The sequence below is a fragment of the Choloepus didactylus genome, chromosome 13 (genome assembly GCF_015220235.1).
Source record: "Choloepus didactylus isolate mChoDid1 chromosome 13, mChoDid1.pri, whole genome shotgun sequence".
In the NCBI taxonomy this organism is placed as follows: Eukaryota; Metazoa; Chordata; class Mammalia; order Pilosa; family Megalonychidae; genus Choloepus; species Choloepus didactylus.
In genome coordinates, this window is record NC_051319.1 from 73,294,020 (window position 1) to 73,311,003 (window position 16,984).

At 38.3% G+C, this 16,984-nt stretch overlaps 1 protein-coding gene across 1 annotated transcript in view; it reads right to left on the reverse strand.

Annotated features, from left to right (window-relative positions):
• Positions 1-16,984, reverse strand: part of MEIKIN (meiotic kinetochore factor) — a 172,422-nt gene that overhangs the window by 83,670 nt on the left and 71,768 nt on the right. Inside the window, exon 8 of the mRNA XM_037800912.1 lies at positions 2,966-3,030. Within this exon, the coding sequence (XP_037656840.1) occupies positions 2,966-3,030 (65 nt within the window). The remainder of the gene's footprint in view (positions 1-2,965; positions 3,031-16,984) is intronic.

Sequence of the window (16,984 nt, forward strand, 5' to 3'; positions counted from 1 at the left end):
TCTCCTCCAATATGGCAATGTTTTCTCATCACATTTAGAATAAAATCCCTTATTGTGGCTTCCAAGACCCTACACTAAACCACATGTCTAGCTCTCTGACCACATTTCCAACCACTCAGACTGGCCTCTTTCTCCTTCAAAGAATCCAAGCACATTCTCAGCTCATGCCTTTTCACTTGCCCTTTGCCTGGCATGCTCATGCCCTTTGCCTGGCATGCTCTGATCTCAGATCTTCATATGGCTCACTCTCGCACTTCTTCAGGCCCTGTACAAATGTCACCTCCTCAAAGAGGCCTATCTTGACTACTCTATCTAAAATAACATCCCTAGTCACAGACAATTTCTCTTTACCCTGCTTTATTTCCCTTCATTGCTCTTATTTCAACCTGACATTATGTTACATATTTATTTAACTTGTTTATTATCTGTCTTCCTCTACTACAATGTGAGCCCATTAAGGCAAGGACTCTGTCATGTTCCTCACTGACTAAAAAAGTTCATGTCACATCGTAGGTGCTTAATAAATATATGCTGAATGAGTTGAATGAATAAGTGAGTTCAGGTACTTCTGAAATGTCCGAGAGGAGATGCCCAGATAGCAGCTATATATAAGGGTCTTAACCTCAGAGGAGACATCTAAGCTGAGAGAAAATTTGGAAGCCCTGCCTATTATAAGACACCTATACATATCAGGAGGAAGAGGCAGACTGAAAAAATACTTGAATCTGGGAACTGGCCTTGAAGAACTCCCATATTTAAGAGCTTTTAGAGGTAGATAAGGTTGCAAAGGAGACCCAGAAAGAGTTGCCTTCTTGTTTTTTTTTTTGTCTCTGTAGCTAGACTATAAGATCTTTGAAGATAGGAATATAGTCATTTCTTGATATTATTAGTACAGATCCTGGCAAAGAGCTGGAACTCAGATTTGCTGAATTAAGGAATGTGTCTAAAATATCTCTAAAGAAAGATGCAATTTATTTAATTTTAAGTTTCAAGTCAGTTAACCACATAAATGCAAAAATACAAAAGCATATGTAATTCCAGAATCACTATTCTGCCATACCCTCAAGCTTTATAGAGAATATTTTCCACAGCCAGAGCAAAACTTTTTATATGGAGAGACTTAAGCAAAATCATGAAGTTGTTTTTGGTACCCCTACCACATTCCCTTTTAATTATCTCTCTAGTCTTGTTCAAAAGATACATTACTCTTTTTTGGGCAGATAATAAAAAATATATTTACAGCCTCCCCCTTCCCAGCCCCAAGGATCTGGGGGAAGGTGTGGATGTGTTGGACATCCTCACCTGGACTGGTGTTGATGTTGTCACAAACATTAGGACTGGCAGTTTGATGTGCTGAGCCCTTGAGCATGGGACTTGCCCTTATGAAGCTCATTACCACAAAGGAGAGTCTAAACTTGTATGTAATGGTGCCTAAGAGTATCCCCCTGAGTACCTCTTCGTTGCTCAGATGTGGCCTCTCTCTCTCTAACTGAGCCATCTCGACAGGTGAACTCACTGCCCTCCCCCCTACGTGGGACCCGACTCCCAGGAGTGTAAATCTCCCTGGCAACGCAGAGTATGACTCCCGGGGATGAATGCGGACCCAGCATCGTGGGACTGAGAGTATCTTCTTGACCAAAAGGGGGATGCAAAATGAGACATAATGGTTTCAGTGGCTGAGAGATTCCAAATGGAGTCGAGAAGTCACTCTGGTGGACATTCTTATGCACTATATAGATAACACCTCTTAGGCTTTAATGTATTGGAATAGCTAGAAGTAAATACCTGAAACTACCAAACTCCAACCCAGCAGTCTGGACTCCTGAAGACAATTATATAATAATGTAGATTACAAGGGGTGACAGTGTGATTGTGAAGACCTTGTGGATCACACCCCCTTTATCTAGTGTATGGATGAGTGGAGGAATAGGGATAAAAGCTAAAGGACAAATGGGGTGGGATGGGGGGATGATTTGGGTGTTCTTTTTTCACTTTTATTTTTTATTCTTGTTCTGGTTCTTTCTGATGTAAGGAAAATGTTCAGAGATAGATTGTGGTGATGAACGCATAACTATGTTATCATACTGTGGACAGTGGATTGTATATCATGGATGATTGTATGGTGTGTGAATGTATTTCAATAAAACTGAATTTAATTAAAAAAAAGATATATTACTCTTTGTTCTATAAAACAAATCCTCCTCCTAATGATTAGACTACAAGGGAAAAGGTGCCACTCCTTCCGGGGAGTGCGCTTTTACAGATTTAGTTTTTATCAGTAAACTAATTTCTTCCAGGACAGAAACTATCTTAATCATTTCTATACCCACAGTTCCTAACATAAAGCCCTTACATTTAGTAAATGCTCATTAAAACAACTTCTTAAAGTGAAGAGTATGCAAAAAATTTTTTTAGTTCCTAGAAACAATTAACGAACAGGAGCAAAATCAGCAATTCTTCAAGCTTACCCCCAAATAGATGATATATATTGTTGCAGGAAATAAAGAAAATAGAAATCCGAGATATAGCACAGGTTAGGAAGGATATAAACATCCTGTTTAGTTTATTCTAATAATAAATTAAAGAATAGACTACCTGTACTGTTTAGCATTTTGTTGGTCCCTTTAATTTTTCAATTATCACACATAACTCCAATATATCTGTTTACTTATCTTCGTCTCCAACACTGAAACACATAAAGGAAGGGAATGTGTATCACTTCCCATTGTATATATGGCAATGCCTTGCAGAGTACATACTCATTAAATGTTTATTAAATGAATAAATGATGAGTGTTGTGGGAATAGTTAAAGAACCACTTTCTAACCCCACGTACCTTCATTTCTAACACATAATTAAGTTAAAAAGCTACTATTTCCCGGGCTACCAATTTTCTTAATGCATGCTACAGTACAGCAAAAATAAAGAGAGCATCATGAAAGTAATTAGTTTCACTGTTTATTACCTGATTCTGAATTTGAAGTAGTCTTGGGTTCTGGAGAAATATTTTGGCCTGCTAATGTCATCACTCTGTAATAAGAACATATTAATGGTATTTTTTCAATCTCAGTAATTTTTAAGAATCCTCAGACAATTCTTAAAAAAAAAGACATTTTTACATAATTATCCTGCAGAAAAAATACAGCTGGTTAGAAAAAATGTTATCATATCTATATGAACAAAAGTAAAGTAGTTTAATAATAAAAGGCAATATATTTATACATTTATCTGTGTAACTCAATATGCACAGAAGATAAGGCATAGTGTTTAGAATCAGGCAGACCTGGGTTTAAACTCCACCTATGCTGTTCTCTCTTGAATGGTCTTGGGAAAATTACTTAACCTTGAATCTTGATTTTAACTCATTTACACAAGAAATAGTAATCCTGTGTGCCGGTTTGGATGTATCATGGCCCCCAAACACCATTATTCTTTGATGAAATCTTGTGGGGCAGTTGTATTAGTGTTGATTAGATTGGAATCCTTTGATTGAGTGTTTCCATGGAGATGTGATTCAATCAATTGTGAACGAAATGTTTGCTTGGATAATTTCCATGGAGGTGTTACCCCACCCATTTAGGGTGGGTGTTAACTGGATTACTGGAGTTGTGTAAAGGAGTTCACAGACAGAAGGACCTCAGAGCAACTGAGAGTGACATTTTGAAGAGGAGCTGCAGCTAAGAGAGGACAAAACGCCCCAAGAGCAACATTTTGGAGAACACCATTTTGAAACGCAACCTGAGAGCAAGCGGATGCCAGCCACGTGCCTTTAGAGCTAACAGAGGTTTTCTGGATGCCAATGGCCATCCTTCAGTGACGGTATCCTATTGTTGATGCCTTACCTTGAACACTTTACGGCCTTAAGACTGTAACTGTGTAACCAAATAAACCCTCTTTAATAAAAGCCAATCCATTTCTGGTGTTTTGCATTCTTGCAGCATTAGCAAACCAGAACATCCTGTTTCCCAGGATTCTTGTGGTAAGGATTTCAAGTAACATGAAAGAGAACATTTTTTAAATTTACTATCCTTTTCTTTTTTACATGTCCACAAACAAGACCTCTCCCAATTCTATCCAAATGTGTAGGAGAGGATTAGCTATTTTTTTTTAATCATTTTATTGAGATATATTCACATACCACGCAGTCATACAAAACAAATCGTACTTTCGATTGTTTACAGTACCATTACATAGTTGTACATTCATCACTTAAATCAATCCCTGACACCTTCATTAGCACACACACAAAAATAACAAGAATAATAATTAGAGTGAAAAAGAGCAATTGGAGTAAAAAAGAACACTGGGTACCTTTGTCTGTTTGTTTCCTTCCCCTATTTTTCTACTCATCCATCCATAAACTAGACAAAGTGGAGTGTGGTCCTTATGGCTTTCCCAATCCCATTGTCACCCCTCATAAGCTACATTTTTATACATCTGTCTTCGAGATTCATGGGTTCTGGGTTGTAGTTTGATAGTTTCAGTTATCCACCACCAGCTACCCCAATTCTTTAGAACCTAAAAAGGGTTGTCTAAAGTGTGCGTAAGAGTGCCCACCAGAGTGAACTCTCGGCTTGTTTTGGAATCTCTCTGCCACTGAAGCTTATTTCATTTCCTTTCACATCCCCCTTTTGGTCAAGAAGATGTTCTCCGTCCCACGATGCCGGGTCTACATTCCTCCCCGGGAGTCATATTCCACGTTGCCAGGGAGATTCACTCCCCTGGGTGTCTGATCCCACGTAGGGGGGAGGGCAGTGATTTCACCTTTCAAGTTGGCTTAGCCAGAGAGAGAGGGCCACATCTGAGCAACAAAGAGGCATTCAGGAGGAGACTCTTAGGCACAAATATAGGGAGGCCTAGCCTCTCCTTTGCAGCAACCGTATTCCCAAGGGTAAAACTTATGGTAGAGGGCTCAACCCATCAAACCACCAGTCCCCTATGTCTGTGGTCTTGTTAGCAACCATGGAGGTGGGGTAGGTGAATACCCCTGCATTCTCCACAGGCTCCTCAAGGGGGCACTACATCATTTTTTTTCCTTGTTTTTCTTTCTTTTTTTTTTTTTAACTTTCCCTTCTTTTTTAAATCAACTGTATGAAAAAAAAGTTAAAAAGAAAACAAACATACAATAAAAGAACATTTCAAAGAGACCATAACAAGGGAGTAAGAAAAAGACAACTAACCTAAGATAACTGCTTAACTTCCAACATGTTCCTACTTTACCCCAAGAAAGTAACATAATATAGCAACCTTTCTGTGAACTTGTTCCTACTATATCCATCAGAAATTAACAGACCATAGTCATTTCTGGGCATTCCCAGAACGTTAAAAAGCTTATCTGTTCTTCTTGGATTATTGTTCCCCCTTCCTTAATTACTCTCTACTCCTAGTTCCCCTACATTCTACATTATAAACCATTTGTTTTACATTTTTCAAAGTTCACATTAGTGGTAGCATATAATATTTCTCTTTTTGTGCCTGGCTTATTTCACTCAGCATTATGTCTTCAAGGTTCATCCATGTTGTCATATGTTTCACGAGATCGTTCCTTCTTACTGACGCGTAGTATTCCATCGTGTGTATATACCACATTTTATTTATCCACTCATCTGTTGAAGGACATTTGGGTTGTTTCCATCTCTTGGCAATTGTGAATAATGCTGCTATGAACATTGGCGTGCAGATATCTGTTCGTGTCACTGCTTTCCGATCTTCCGGGTATATACCGAGAAGTGCAATCGCCGGATCGAATGGTAGCTCTATATCTAGTTTTCTAAGGAACTGCCATACTGACTTCCAGAGTGGCTGAACCATTATACAGTCCCACCAACAGTGAATAAGAGTTCCAATTTCTCCACATCCCCTCCAGCATTTGTAGTTTCCTGTTTGTTTAATGGCAGCCATTCTAATCGGTGTTAGATGGTATCTCATTGTGGTTTTAATTTGCATCTCTCTAATAGCTAGTGAAGCTGAACATTTTTTTCATGTGTTTCTTGGCCATTTGTATTTCCTCTTCAGAGAACTGTCTTTTCATATCTTTTGCCCATTTTATAATTGGGCTGTCTGTACTATCGTCATTGAGTTGTAGGATTTCTTTACATATGCAAGATATCAGTCTTTTGTCAGATACATGGTTTCAAAAAATTTTTTCCCATTGAGTTGGCTGCCTCTTTACCTTTCTGAGAAATTCCTTTGAGGTGCAGAAACTTCTAAGCTTGAGGAGTTCCCATTTATCTATTTTCTCTTTTGTTGCTTGTGCTTTGGGTGTAAAGTCTAGGAAGTGGCCGCCTAATACAAGGTCTTGAAGATGTTTTCCTACATTATCTTCTAGGAGTTTTATGGTACTTTCTTTTATATTGAGATCTTTGGTCCATTTTGAGTTAATTTTTGTGTAGGGGGTGAGGTAGGGGTCCTCTTTCATTCTTTTGGATATGGATATCCAACTCTCCCAGCCCCATTTGTTGAAAAGACCATTATGGCTCAGTTCAGTGACTTTGGGGGCCTTATCAAAGATCAGTCGGCCATAGATCTGAGGGTCTATCTCTGAATTCTCAATTCGATTCCATTGATCTATACGTCTATCTTTGTGCCAGTACCATGCTGTTTTGGCAACTGTGGCTTTATAATAAGCTTCAAAGTCAGGGAGTGTAAGTCCTCCCACTTCGTTTTTCTTTTTTAGAGTGTCTTTAGCAATTCGAGGCATCTTCCCTTCCCAAATAAATTTGATAACTAGCTTTTCCAAGTCTGCAAAGTAGGTTGTTGGAATTTTGATTGGGACTGCATTGAATCTGTAGATGAGTTTGGGTAGAATTGACATCTTAATGACATTTAGCCTTCCTATCCATGAACATGGAATATTTTTCCATCTTTTAAGGTCCCCTTCTATTTCTTTTAGTAGAGTTATGTAGTTTTCTTTGTATAGGTCTTTTACATCTTTGGTTAAGTTTATTCCTAGGTACTTGATTTTTTTAGTTGCTATTGAAAATGGTATCTTTTTCTTGAGTGTCTCTTCAGTTTGTTCATTTCTAGCATATAGAAACATTACTGACTTATGTGCATTAATGTTGTATCCCGCGACTTTGCTAAATTTGTTTATTAGCTCTAGTAGCTGTATCGTCGATTTCTCAGGGTTTTCTAGATATAAGATCATATCGTCTGCAAACAATGACAGTTTTACTTCTTCTTTTCCAATTTGGATGCCTTTTATTTCTTTGTCTTGCCGGATTGCCCTGGCTAGCACTTCCAGCACAATGTTGAATAACAGTGGTGACAGCGGGCATCCTTGTCTTGTTCCTGATCTTAGAGGGAAGGCTTTCAGTCTCTCACCATTGAGTACTATGCTGGCTGTGGGTTTTTCATATATGCTCTTTATCATGTTGAGGAAGTTTCCTTCAATTCCTACCTTTTGAAGTGTTTTTATCAAAAAGGGATGTTGGATTTTGTCAAATGCTTTTTCAGCATCTACTGAGATGATCAATTGATTTTTCCCTTTCGAGTTTTTAATGTGTTGTAATACATTGATTGTTTTTCTTATGTTGAACCATCCTTGCATGCCTGGAATGAACCCCACTTGGTCATGGTGTATGATTTTTTTAATGTGTCTTTGGATTCGAATTACAAGTATTTTGTTGAGGATTTTTGCATCTATATTCATTAGGGAGATTGGCCGGTAGTTTTCCTTTTTTGTAGCATCTTTGCCTGGTTTTGGTATTAGATTGATGTTAGCTTCATAAAATGAGTTAGGTAGTGTTCCATTTTCTTCAATGTTTTGAAAGAGTATGAGTAAGATTGGTGTCAGTTCTTTCTGGAAAGTTTGGTAGAATTCCCCTGTGAAGCCATCTGGCCCTGGGCATTTATTTGTGGGAAGATTTTTGATGACTGATTGGATCTCTTTGCTTGTGATGGGTTGGTTGAGTTCTTCTATTTCTTCTATGGTCAGTCTAGGTTGTTCATATGTTTCCAGGAAATTGTCCATTTCTTCTGCATTGTCCAGTTTATTGCCATACAGTTGTTCATAATATCCTCTTATAATTTTTTTAATTTCTTCAGGATCTGCAGTTATGTCACCTTTTTCATTCATTATTTTGTTTATATGGGTCTTCTCTCTTTTTGATTTTGTCAGTCTAGCTAGGGGCTTGTCAATCTTGTTGATCTTCTCAAAGAACCAACTTTTGGTGATATTTATCCTCTCTATTGTTTTTTTGTTCTCTATGTCATTTATTTCTGCTTTAATCCTTGTTATTTCTTTTCTTGTACTTGGTTTAGGATTGGTTTGCTGTTCATTTTCTAGCTTCTTCAGTTGATCCATTAGTTCTTTGATTTTGGCTCTTTCTTCCTTTTTAATATATGCGTTTAGTGCTATAAATTTCCCCCTTAGCACTGCTTTTGCTGCATCCCATAGGTTTTGGTATGTTGTGTTCTCATTTTCGTTCGTCTCTATATATTTAGCAATTTCTCTTGCTATTTCTTCTTTAACCCACTGATTGTTTAGGAGTGTGTTGTTTAACCTCCAGGTATTTGTGAATTTTCTAAGTCTCTGATGGTTATTGACTTCTAATTGTATTCCATTGTGGTCAGAGAATGTGCTTTGAATAATTTCAATCTTTTTAAATTTATTGAGGCTTGTTTTATGTCCCAGCATATGATCTATTCTGGAGAAAGTTCCGTGAGCACTAGAAAAGTATGTGTATCCTGGTGATTTGGGATGTAATGTCCTGTATATGTCTGTTAAATCTAATTCATTTATCAGATTGTTTAGGTTTTCAATTTCCTTATTGGTCTTCTGTCTGGTTGATCTATCTATAGGAGAGAGTGATGTGTTGAAGTCTCCCACAATTATTGTGGAAACATCAATTGCTTCCTTTAGTTTTGCCAGTGTTTCTCTCATGTATTTTGTGGCACCTTGATTGGGTGCATAGACATTTACGATTGCTATTTCTTCTTGCTGAATTGCCCCTTTTATTAGTATGTAGTGGCCTTCTTTGTCTCTCAAAACATCCCTGCATTTGAAGTCTATTTTATCTGAGATTAATATTGCTACACCTGCTTTCTTTTGGCTGTAGCTTGCATGAAATATTTTTTTCCATCCTTTCACTTTCAGTTTCTTTGTGTCCCTATGTCTAAGATGAGTCTCTTGTATGCAACATATTGATGGTTCATTTTTTTTGATCCATTCTGCGAATCTATATCTTTTAATTGGGGAGTTTAATCCATTTACATTCAACGTTATAACCGTGAAGGCATTTCTTGAATCAGCCATCTTATCCTTTGGTTTATGTTTGCCATTTTTTTCCCCTCTCTCTATTAATATCCTTTATTGTACCCATACCGAATCTCTTTAGTACTGAACCTTTCTCCAAGTTTCTCTGTCCTGTCTTTGTTTCTCTGTCTGTAGGGCTCCCTTGAGTATCTCCAGTAGGGCAGGTCTCTTGTTAGCAAATTCTCTCAGCATTTGTTTGTCTGTGAAAAATTTAAGCTCTCCCTCAAATTTGAAGGAGAGCTTTGCTGGATAAAGTATTCTTGGCTGGAAATTTTTCTCACTCAGAATTTTAAATATATCGTGCCACTGCCTTCTCGCCTCCATGGTGGCTGCTGAGTAGTCACTACTTAGTCTTATGCTGTTTCCTTTGTATGTGGTGAATTGCTTTTCTCTTGCTGCTTTCAGAACTTGCTCCTTCTCTTCTGTGTTTGACAGTGTGATCAGTATATGTCTTGGAGTTGGTTTATTTGGATTTATTCTATTTGGAGTTCGCTGAGCATTTATGATTTGTGTATTTATGTTGTTTAGAAGATTTGGGAAGTTTTCCCCAACAATTTCTTTGAATACTCTTCCTAGAGCTTTACCCTTTTCTTCCCCTTCTGGGACACCAATGAGTCTTATATTTGGACATTTCATATTATCTATCATATCCCTGAGGTCCATTTCGATTTTTTCAATTTTTTTCCCCATTCTTTCTTTTATGCTTTCATTTTCCATTCTGTCATCTTCCAGGTCACTGATTCGTTGTTCAACTTCCTCTAGTCTTGTACTATGAGTGTCCAGAATCTTTTTAATTTGGTCAACAGTTTCTTTAATTTCCATAAGATCATCCATTTTTTTATTTAGTCTTGCAATGTCTTCTTTATGCTCTTCTAGAGTCTTCTTGATTTCCTTCATATCCCGTACTATGGTCTCATTGTTCATCTTTAGTTCTTTGAGTAGCTGCTCTAGGTGCTGTGTCTCTTCTGGTCTTTTGATTTGGGTGCTTGGGCTTGGGTTATCCATATCGTCTGGTTTTTTCATATGCTTTATAATTTTCTGTTGTTTTTGGCCTCGTGGCATTTGCTGAACTTGATAGGGTTCTTTTAGGGTTTGTAGACCTATTGAAGTCCTTATCTCTAATTTATCAGATCTACAGCTTCATGGAGTACACTTTCTCTAACTAACCAGCAGGTGGCGTCCACGAGCCACCTGTTCTCCACAAGCCAGTTCTCCCCTGCTTAGCCTTTTTGGTGAGTGGGGGAGTGAGTCTTGTGGGGCCCAATTGGTGTACCAAGCTTGCGTGTGTAGTTGGTGTTGCCTGCCCTGTATGTGGGGCGTGTTTCTGGGCAGTCGGGGAGGGGGGGTGGCCCTAACAATCAAATCTCCCTGGTTTTCCTAGAGTTTTAAAGCTGCTGCAATAGTCTAATCCTTCAGTTCAGTCCTGCCACAGTTTGTCTCTGCCACTGACCCACAAGTCCTTGGTATTGGCGTATGGCTCCTGAGACTTGCAAGTGGGCCCCTCTTCCAGGCTGTGCACCCCGGGTCCTCTGTTGAGGGATAACTGTGCTATGTCACAGGTGAGTGCCGTCCCCTCAGGGCAGTTCTGGGCTGCTGGGCTGTGTAGGGAGGCTCCCAGTCTGCTCAAATGATGGCTGAATGGGGCTTTGTTAATTCACACTGCTCCACCTTCCCAACTCTGGGACAATCAGCTGAGGTTGCAGGGAAGGCTAATGTCCACGCCCAGTTTTGTGGTGTGTGCCTGTTATCTGAAGCACTTCCGTCACACTGGGTTGTCTGGGGCAGCTCTGGGCTATGGGGCTGGCGATGGGCAGGAGTGTTTCCTGTCCACCAGGATGGTGGCTGTGAGCGGACACCCCCGTTTTCTTGGGAAGTTGTGGTGTTTAGTGAATTTTCTCAGCCACTGAATTATTGCCTTTTGTCACAGCGCTCTCTTAGTTCTGCTCTTGACTTGACGTGCCCAAATTGAAAGTCTTTGAAGCTTTCTGTATTGGGCTTCTTAGAGTAATTGTTTTAGAAAAAGAAAAAAGGATTAAAAAAAAAAAAAAAAAAAAAAAAAAGGGTCCTCCTCAGAGATCTAATGGGTTATTGAAATGCTAAGAGACAAAGCAACCAGGGCCATTAAGGAAAGGTCCACAGGGCAGAGAGATCGGCTTTTCTTCGGGATTTGCATATGCGCCTTAGGGCCTGAGCTCCGCCCTTCCCCTTTCTGTGTTCACCAGAACTCTAAAAATCCTCTGCTTTTATTTTGGAGTTTTTCGTGTTGTTTTTTTTTTTCTATGCCTGTCTCCTCTCTGCTGGGCTGGCTGCTCACAGATTCTCTGATGTCTGGTCTCTGTCTATCTATGGTTGGAGTCTGGATCAGTAGAATGAGTTTCCGATAAGAGCAGCCACTGCAGTTCTCCCTTCTCCTTCCCGGAGCTGACAGCCCCTCCTCCCACGGGACTGAGCCTGGCAGGGAGGGGCGCGGGTCCCCTGGCCGCAAAAACTTACAGATTTCGCTGATCTCAGCAGTTCGACATTTTCATGAGTGTTGTATGAAGTATGCCCAAAGACAGATTGCTCTGTGGTGTCCAGTCCACGCAGTTCCTGGCTTTCTACCTACTTTCCTGGAGGAGTAACTAAAACATACAGCTCACCAGTCTTCCATCTTGCCCCGCCTCCCTCGAGGATTAGCTATTACAAGTGGAATACAAACAGAAATGAAGGACAAAGCTCAGACTGTGACCACCAAAATGAGATTTCTGAGTCCCTAGCAAGACAGTGGAGTTGAAAGCCAGTTGTGAGGACAGGAATTTTCTAAATTTCTATTACTGGTTTACTGAACAGCCAAATTCAGTACTGAAAGCAACTTACACTTTTATATTTCTCCCTTAAACTCATTCTGTCAAAATAGTACCTTCTTGCCCTGAATTAACTTTCAGGTGGATTTCACTGCTTTTCTGGTCACTCTCTGATGAAAAACAGTCATATAGGTAATGAAACATCCAGTGTAAAGTGACATCATCAAGATGGTGATGTAAGACATTCCCTGAAAGTCTTCCCTCAGAAAAAAAAACTAATAAAAGGACAAATCCCACTTGCCTGGAACTCTGGAAGATGACAGAGACTGGAAGAGAAAAAACACAATCAAAGAAAAAAAACACCACAAAACACCACAAAAGCTAGGAGATCTATGACCTGGACCTGCCAGTCTGTACTTCTCCCCCTTACTTAATCCTGTGCAGCTTAAGAGTCACACGGAGGCAGCACAGCCTGGGGACATCCTGTGCTGGGTGCAGATCATAGCACCACTTAGAGCAGAGAGTTAGAAACCCACCCACATCTAGGCACAGGGACTCAAGTCCACAGAGACCCAGGGTGGACCACAAGTGGTTAACTAGTACATATATACAAAAAGGCCTCCAGGAAATAAAAAGGACTATGGCAGAACCAAAACTGTTGGCCAGAGGTGCACACACTCAGCCCAATCTCCAATTGCTGGAGCACCTAAATGGAAACAAACAAACAAACAAAAAAAGAGAACTTTTTGGAATGACCCAGTCTGGATCCCCAGGGTGGGATACTTACTGGAGAAGTAACCAGAGACAGAAAAGTTTCACAAAACAAAGGGAAAACACTGAACTGCCATAAGATAGGATGGGTCTCAATATTGAAAAATGTAATAAAAAGGGGGCACTGAGTAAGGGAGAGAATTTTAAAAAAATCATATGAGCTAGGGAGAAAATTCTGCCCCAAACAAAAAGAACATCTCAAGATTCCTGGAGAAGGAACAGAGGAAAGAAAGCTTTCTCCTGGAGGTGAAACAATTGCACACAAAGGGCAATCTTAAAAATCATACTGCTGATATAAAAATCGGGTGCTTAGAAAACCTGAAGTTAAACATGGGCTACTCTGAAAGTCCAGAATATGCTGGACCAAGCATCAAAGAAGAGCCTTAACACAAAGCCAATCAACAATAGAACTCTAGGCAAGGGGGAGAAATTGACCTTAAGAGTTAGCACAAAATAATCAGATGCCTCAACAACAGCAAAGAAATTACAGGCCACACTAAGGAACAGGAAGATATGGCTCAGTCAAGGGAACAAATTAAAACTTAAGAGGAGACATAGACTTTGGAACAACTAATTGAAGACATTCAAACAAATCTCCTAAATAAATTCAAGGAGATGAGGGAAAATGTGGATAGAAACAAACTAAAGGTGGTTATACAGCTAAAATATATTAAGAAGACAATGTGTGAGCAAAAAGAAGAATTAGAAAGCATAAAAAGAAACATAACAGAAATTATGGGGATGAAATGAACAATAAGGAAAATAAGAATACACTAGAGACATACAATAGTAGACTTTAACAAGCATAAGAAAGAATTGGTGTGCAAGAAGACAGGATAATTAAAACCATAAAGTCATAAGAACAGATAGAGAAAAGAATAGAAAGTATTGGGCAGTGTCTACTGGACTTGAGTGACAGTATGAAGCATATGAACATACATATAATGGGTATCCTAGAAGGCAAGGAGAAGGGAAAAGGGGCAGAAAGAATATTTCAGGAAATAATGGCCCAAAATTTCCCAACTTTTATGAAAGACAAATATACATGTCCAAGAGACACAACTTACTACAAACAGAATAAACTCTGGTAGACCTACCCCAAGACACTACTAATCAGAATGTCAAATAAAGAGAGAATTCTGAAAGTAGCAAGAGCAAAGTGACTCATCACATACAAGGGATCCACAATAAGACTAAGTGCCAATTTCTCATCAGAAACCATGGAGGTGAGAAGGCAGTGGTATGATATATTTAAGGTACTGAAGGAGAAAAACACGTCAGCCAAAAATTCTTTATCAGGCAAAACTGTCCTTCAAAAATGAAGGAGAGTTTAAAACATTCACAGATAAATAGAAACTGAGAGACTTTATTACCAAATGACCTGTCCTACAAGAATTGCTAAAGGGAGTCCTTTAGGTTGAAGGGAAAAGACAGGAGGAGAGTGACTTGGAGTAGTGTGAAGAAGATCTTCAGTAAAGGTAACTAAAAGGTAAATGTAAAACCCAATAGTACTGTATCCTCAATATATAACTCTAATCTTTAATTCCTGTAAGTGTTGGAATACAATTGAAAAGAAATAGTCACTATTTCCTGATAATGGACACACAAAATATAAAGAGGTAATGTGGGATGCAAACAAGATATGGAGGGATATGAGAGAAAATAACATGTATGTTATTGAAGTTAAGTTGATATCTTTTGAAATTAGTAGGTTACAGATGTGGGTTGTGTAATACAAACTCCAGGGCAGCTCCACAAAGAAAGTATTTTAAAAATATACAGAAGCAGAAATGAGAAAGGGGTCAGTCAGATACATCACAAAAGTTGAACTATATAGAAAAGCAGGCTGCAATAAAGGAAAAGAGAGACAAAAAGATATGACAGGTAAAAACCAAAGGACAAAATGGCTGAAGTAAGTGCTGCCTTTACAGTAACAACTCTGAATGATAAAGGATTAAACTCCCCAATCATAAGGCACAGATTGGCAGAATAGATTTAAAAAAAGGGTAATCCAACTATATATTGTTTACAAGAGACTCACCTTAGACCTAAAGATACAAATAGGTTGAAAGTGAAAGAATGAAAAAAGATCATCCATGCAAATACTAAACAAAAGAGAGCTGGGGTAGCATACAAATATCAGACAAAATAGACTTTAAGTCAAAAGCTGTTACAAGAGACAAGGAAGGACACTTGGATAATAATAAAAGGGTAGAACCATGAAGAAGAAATAACAATCATAAATATTGATGCACCTAACCATGGTGTTCTAAAATACATGAGGCAAACACTGGCAAAGCTGAAGGGAGAAATAGATACCTCTACAATAACAGTTGGAGACTTTAATACACCACTTTCATTAATAGACAGAAAAAGACAGAAGATCAATAAGGAAATAGAGACCTTGAATACTATGATAAATGAACTAGACCTAATAAACATATACAGAACATGCACCCCAAAACAGCAAGGATACACATTCTTCTCAAGTGCACATGGATTGTTCTCCAGGATAGACCATACACGGGGTCATAAAACAAGTCTCAATAAATTTAAAAAGATTGAAATTATACAAAGCATCTTCTCTGACCACTATAGAATGAAGCTAGAAATGAGTAACAGGCAGAGAACTGGAAAATCCACAAATACATGGAAGTTTAAGTAACACACTCTTAGGTAATCAATGGGTCAAAGAAGAAACCACAAGGAAAATCGGTAAACATGTTGAGATGAACGAATAAAAACATATCAAAAAAAAAAAATATCAAAGCTTATGGTATTCAGTGAAGGTAGTGCTCAGAGGGAAATTTATAGCCCTAAAAGCTAATATTAAAAAAGAAGAAAAAGCCAAAATCAAAGACCCAACTGCACACCTGGAGGAACTAGAAAAAGAACAGCAAACTAAACCCAAAGTGAGCAGAAGGAAAGAAATAACAAAGATTAGAGCAGAAATAAATGAAATAGAGAATTAAAAAACAATAGCAAGCATTAACAAAACTACAAGTTGGTTCTTTAAAAGATCAAAAAATGGACAAATCTTTAGCTAGACAGACAAAGAAAAAAAAGAGAGAAGAAGGAAATAAATAAAATCAGAAATGGTGGGGGGCATTACTACAGACTCCATGGAAATAAAAAGAATCATAAGAGGATGCTAGGAACAACAGTATGCCAACAAATTCAAAAATCTAGATGAAACCAAAAAATTCCTAGAAACTCACAACTGACTCAAGGAGAAACAGAAGATTTCACCAGAATAACTACAAGTAAAGAGATTGAATCAGTTATCAAAAGCTTCTCAACAAAGAAAAGCCCCAGGCAAAAGGGCTTCACAAGAAGACTTAATCCAGTCTTGCTCAAACTCTTCAAAAAACTGAAAAGAAGGGAACACTACCTAACTCATTGTATTACACCAACATCACCCTAATAACAATGCCAGATAAAGATACTACAAGAAAAGAAAACTACAGAACAATTTCTCTTATGAATATAGACGCAAAAACCCTCAACAAAATATTTACAAATCAAATAAAACAGTACATTAAAAGAATTATACACCATGATCAAGTAGAAAATGCATATGGCATGCAAGGCTGGTTCAACATGAGAAAATCAATCAATGTAATACACCATCTTAACTGAACGAAGGGAAAAGGTTACATACCATCTCAATCGATGCAGAAAAGGCATTTGACAAAACCCAGCACACTTTCTTAATAAAAACACTTAGAAAACTAGGAATAGAAGGAAACTTCCAAAACATGATAAAAGGCATATATAAAAAAACACTGCTACCATCATACTCAGAGGTAAAAGACTGAAAGCTTTCCTTCTAAGATCTGCAATAAGACAAAGAAGCCCACTATCAACACTGTTATTCAACATTGTATCAAAAGTTCTAGCCAGAGCAATTAGGCAAGAAAATGAAATAAAATTCATCCAAATTGGAAAGGAAGAAGTAAAACTTTCACCATTTGCAGATGACGTGATCATATATATAGAAAGTCCCAAAAGATCTACAACAAAGCTACTAGAGCTAATAAACAAATTTAGCAATGTGGCAGGGTACAAGATTAACATGCAAAAAATCAAAAGTGTTTCTGTACAGTAGTAACGAGCAATCTGATGAAAAATCAAGAAAAAAATTCCAGTTACAACAACAAGTAAAAGAATCAAA